Source organism: Corvus brachyrhynchos, unplaced genomic scaffold (genome assembly GCF_000691975.1).
Source record: "Corvus brachyrhynchos isolate BGI_N302 unplaced genomic scaffold, ASM69197v1 scaffold150, whole genome shotgun sequence".
Classification (NCBI taxonomy): domain Eukaryota; kingdom Metazoa; phylum Chordata; class Aves; order Passeriformes; family Corvidae; genus Corvus; species Corvus brachyrhynchos.
The window spans coordinates 1256723-1260440 of NW_008236162.1; the positions used below are offsets into that span (position 1 = coordinate 1256723).

Consider the following 3718-nt stretch of genomic DNA (forward strand, 5'->3'; position numbering starts at 1 on the left):
CCTCCGCTGTTCCGGCTGATTTACGCAGGGAGTGAAACCCAACCCGCTCTGAAAAGCGCCCAGCACTGAGGCAAGAGGCGGATGGAAGGCACTGAATTAGCAATAGGTGCTGCTAAGACGCCCTTCAGACAACTCAGACCACATCCTGCTGCTCTGCCCGAAGCGGAATTCTCACCCAGACAAAAGCTGCTGTTCACCAGCAGCTCCGGGGATCTGGGCTCGGCTGAGCCGGAGGGCAGCGGCCAGGAAATGCAAAGACAAAAACCCCAGCGGTTTTCAAATCAAGCGGTGTTTGTGTCCAGGAACACAACGAGGAGCTGACACATCCTACAACGCCCCAGAGAGGGGGGAGCCTGGGCAGGGTGTCCAGGAAGATTCCCAAGATTTCCCCTGAGAAGCAGCAGCCCGGAGACAGCTGGAAGTGTGTGCAGCCATCGGGCTGGGATGGATGGGATGTGACTGCAGTGCCACCTCCAAAGCGGCTCCAACCTGGAGGTGATGGGAATCTGGGATGACTCTGGGATGAGGGCAATCTGTCTCCAGAGCTGGGCAGGAAGCACAGCAGCTCCTGGAGTCACACTGGTGTCAAAAGAATAGGGAAGGACAAAAGAAAATGACAACTTCAGTCTGAACAAAACCCTCCTGGGGGTGCTTTTTGTTGGGCTGGGTTTGGCTTTCCCTGAAAAAGCCTTTGCTGAGGAAACTTCTCATTAGATTTAACAAACTTTGGGTTTTCAGTAAGGTCAGAGACCCATTTCAGTCAGGGGAGCACAACAAAGGCCTGCAACCCCCCAGCCCAACAATAACTGTATTTCCTGCTCTGAGCAACACCCTCTGCAGGGTTTCAGTGGCTCTTCCCAACTTCTACAAGATAATCAGAAGCAAAATGACAGAATTAACAAAACTACTTCCTGGAAGAGAAAGCAAAATCTTCATCAGTATTGATGATAAATAAACAGGCTACAGGCTGTTTATGGAACTGGTACCAGTAAAGCCCTGGTACCAGTGCAGGTGGCACCAGTGCTGCACCAGTGCAGGCGGTACCAGTCCAGCCCTGGTACCAGTGCAGCCTCTGTCATCTCCAACATTCACAGCAGAGATTTTCTCCACCCCACTAAAAAGCACAAAATGAGATCTTGCACCAAACCAGGCACGAGCTGAGCAGAGAGCCTGACCCAGGCAGGAAACCCCAGCGCCCTGGGGGGGTACCACCAGTGAGAGCGCCCCGGGATTCCCAGTTACACTGGGAAGGAGCTGCTGGGATTGCAGCAGGGAAGCGACTCGGGACAGACAAGAGCAGGACAGAGAAGAATTCCAGCAGGGAGACGTCTGGATTAGTGTGTCAGTACTGCACAGGCAGAGGGGAGGGAATCCAGCCCCAGCGAAGTTCCTTTGTGGCATTTCCCAAGACACAGCTCCATGGGAAGCGCTGGGATGGCAGGGGAGATCACCAGGCTGCAGGGTCTGTGGAAATAAAGCAGCCACTGCACGCTGGGCGTTGCTGGGACCCCAAATCCTCACTGCAGCCCCTGCTCCGAGGACACCACGCTGGATTTCCTGGTTTTTGGGGGTGGAGGGGGAGGTTTGGCCTCACGTCTGCTGGGCAGCGGCGGAGCAACCTGAGGAGATGGAAACACACAGAAAAATAAACCATTGCTGGCAAGCAGAAGGCGTTCTGCTTCACCAAATGAGAAATCCAAAAGGTCCTGATGGTTCTTTGAGGAGCAAATCTTCAAATCCGGCCTTAGCTCCATGTGATGGGGCAAACAAGGACAGATCCCCAGGAGATAACAGAAGCTGAAATGTTTTAGTTGCTAAAATATGCTTAGGATAGACTTTAATTGCTTCTGCCTGCAGCCCAACTTTAGCATTTATTCCTCTTTTTGGTGATCAGTAAAATGGCAACAAGCCCATTTCCTCCCAGGTTTCAAAATTCAGGTTTTTTTTCTCTTGCTGGCTGGATGATGCACAAAGAGGCTGTAAAATGCTTCAGAATCAGACTGGTAAAACTCAACACGCTACGATGGGAGCAAGGGCAGTTCCAGTTCAACCAGGCACGTCCTGCCTGGCTGCAGAGGGGCTTGGAGGGTGCTTCTTGTTCTTGCAGAAAACTGCACTAATGGGGTTTTTCAAGTTGTCTCTGCCTGTTTTAAGGGGCATCCTGCAAATAAATGAGACGGGAAAGGCCAGGAGAGCCAGGAGCTTGTGTGGTTCACCACTCCCCCAGCCAAAACTCAACATTTCAGGACCCCCTTCTCAGCCAAAACTCAACATTTCAGGACTGTTTTAACCAAAGGAAGACAGACCCAACTTTACAAGTGCAAGTAACAAAACCCTTCAGAAAATCCTTCCCAATCTCCCTTCACAGCCCTGTGAACCCTTTCCCTCTGGCTGCCAGCCAAGGGGATGCTGCAGGCCAGGACATGGCAGTAATTAGTTTCCTTACAGGACGCTGGGGAAGGAGGTTCTTTCATTAATCCTCTTGATCCAGTGACTCCCACAGCACCCCTGGAGCTGGGATCTCTCTGCTGGGCACAGCACCACAGCAGCCACACCGTCAATCCCAGCCAAATGAAGGGCAAAGGAGAAAAACTTCCTCCTTATCCCATAATTCAAGGCTTTACTCCAGCATCACATCACAGAATTAAGGGATGAGCTGTTTCCTCGTCTCTCTGTGCTGCTAACGTGGTTAAGTGTGATCACTCTTCAAATTCCTTTTGGACAAATCCCAGTTTATCTCACTCAGGTACTCCCCAAATCCTCTCTGGAGGCTGGGCTGGGGAGGACACCCGTCCCTTTCAGTTGCAGAAGGGGATTCCTAACAGGTTTTGGGGAGGCACCATCCCTCCCAGCCACAGAAGGATCCTTTCTTTGCTTCCCACTGCTAAGGAATTAGTCTGGCATCACCAACCCCTTCATGTCAGGGGCAGGTGAAACGATTCTGGCACAATATTTGCGTGTCAGGGATTCCAGACAGCCTGGAGACACCGAAGTGTATGAGAAACATCAGTGATGCAGCACTGAAAAAGGGAGAACTCGAAATTCCTACAAGGAAATCACTTCATGGAATTGAGAGGAAGGCCAGGATTTAAATACAGCCTTTTCAAAGTCACCAATGGCTGAAAAATCAGATTCTTCTGGGGCTTAGAAGGAGATGCTGATCACCTCTGAAAATGGTGAATTCCCCCCCCTCCCCCCCCCCACTTCTTGTTCAGCCCAAATGATTGCTCTACTTTAGGCGGATCGTGTTTTTGAAACTTTTGCTGCTGGTTTATTTTCCACCTCTCTTCCCACCCCACACACTGTTTTCCTGACCAAGGACAACACAACTCCCACTTGGAAAAAACAACAATCCAGGCACTGCGCTCCACTGCCTTCTCCTGAGGCAAAAACCCCCCCTTTTTTCCTTCTTTTGTGGTTTCAGGGAGAGAAGCAGCAAAAGGATGAGAAAAGCTTCAAGCAGCAGCACCCCAAGAGCAGCTTGGAAAACTCCAGTGGTGCCTGGGAAGCTGCTGCCCAAGAACCCATCAGCTCCCAGCTCCTCACCTCCGCTGAGCTCCTGGGGGTGCTGCTCTCGTAGGGTTTGCTTTTGGGTGGAGGGGGGGGGGGCGTGGCCAGGCCGCCAGCCTGCAAGGAGGGGAAGCCTGGAAGCAACAACAACAAGGAGAGAATAAGGAAAAGTGAGGAAAAAAGAAGAAAAAAAAATAAGATGAAATGA

At 51.4% G+C, this 3718-nt stretch overlaps 2 protein-coding genes across 3 annotated transcripts in view; one reads left to right on the forward strand and one right to left on the reverse strand.

Moving 5' to 3' along the window:
• The window catches only part of GNRH1 (gonadotropin releasing hormone 1), an 11468-nt gene extending 7763 nt beyond the window's left edge, over nucleotides 1-3705 (forward strand). For both annotated transcript variants that reach the window (XM_017731676.1, XM_017731680.1), the window contains exon 4: nucleotides 3425-3705. In XM_017731676.1, coding sequence (XP_017587165.1) covers nucleotides 3425-3580 — 156 coding nt within the window. In that variant the 3' untranslated portion in view covers nucleotides 3581-3705. The remainder of the gene's footprint in view (nucleotides 1-3424) is intronic.
• Nucleotides 16-3718, reverse strand: part of DOCK5 (dedicator of cytokinesis 5) — a 71294-nt gene continuing 67591 nt past the window's right edge. Inside the window, exons 51-52 of the mRNA XM_008632863.2 lie at nucleotides 3547-3644; nucleotides 16-1619 (exon numbers count right to left, since the gene is read on the reverse strand). Coding sequence (XP_008631085.1) covers nucleotides 1518-1619; nucleotides 3547-3644 — 200 coding nt within the window. The 3' untranslated portion in view covers nucleotides 16-1517. The remainder of the gene's footprint in view (nucleotides 1620-3546; nucleotides 3645-3718) is intronic.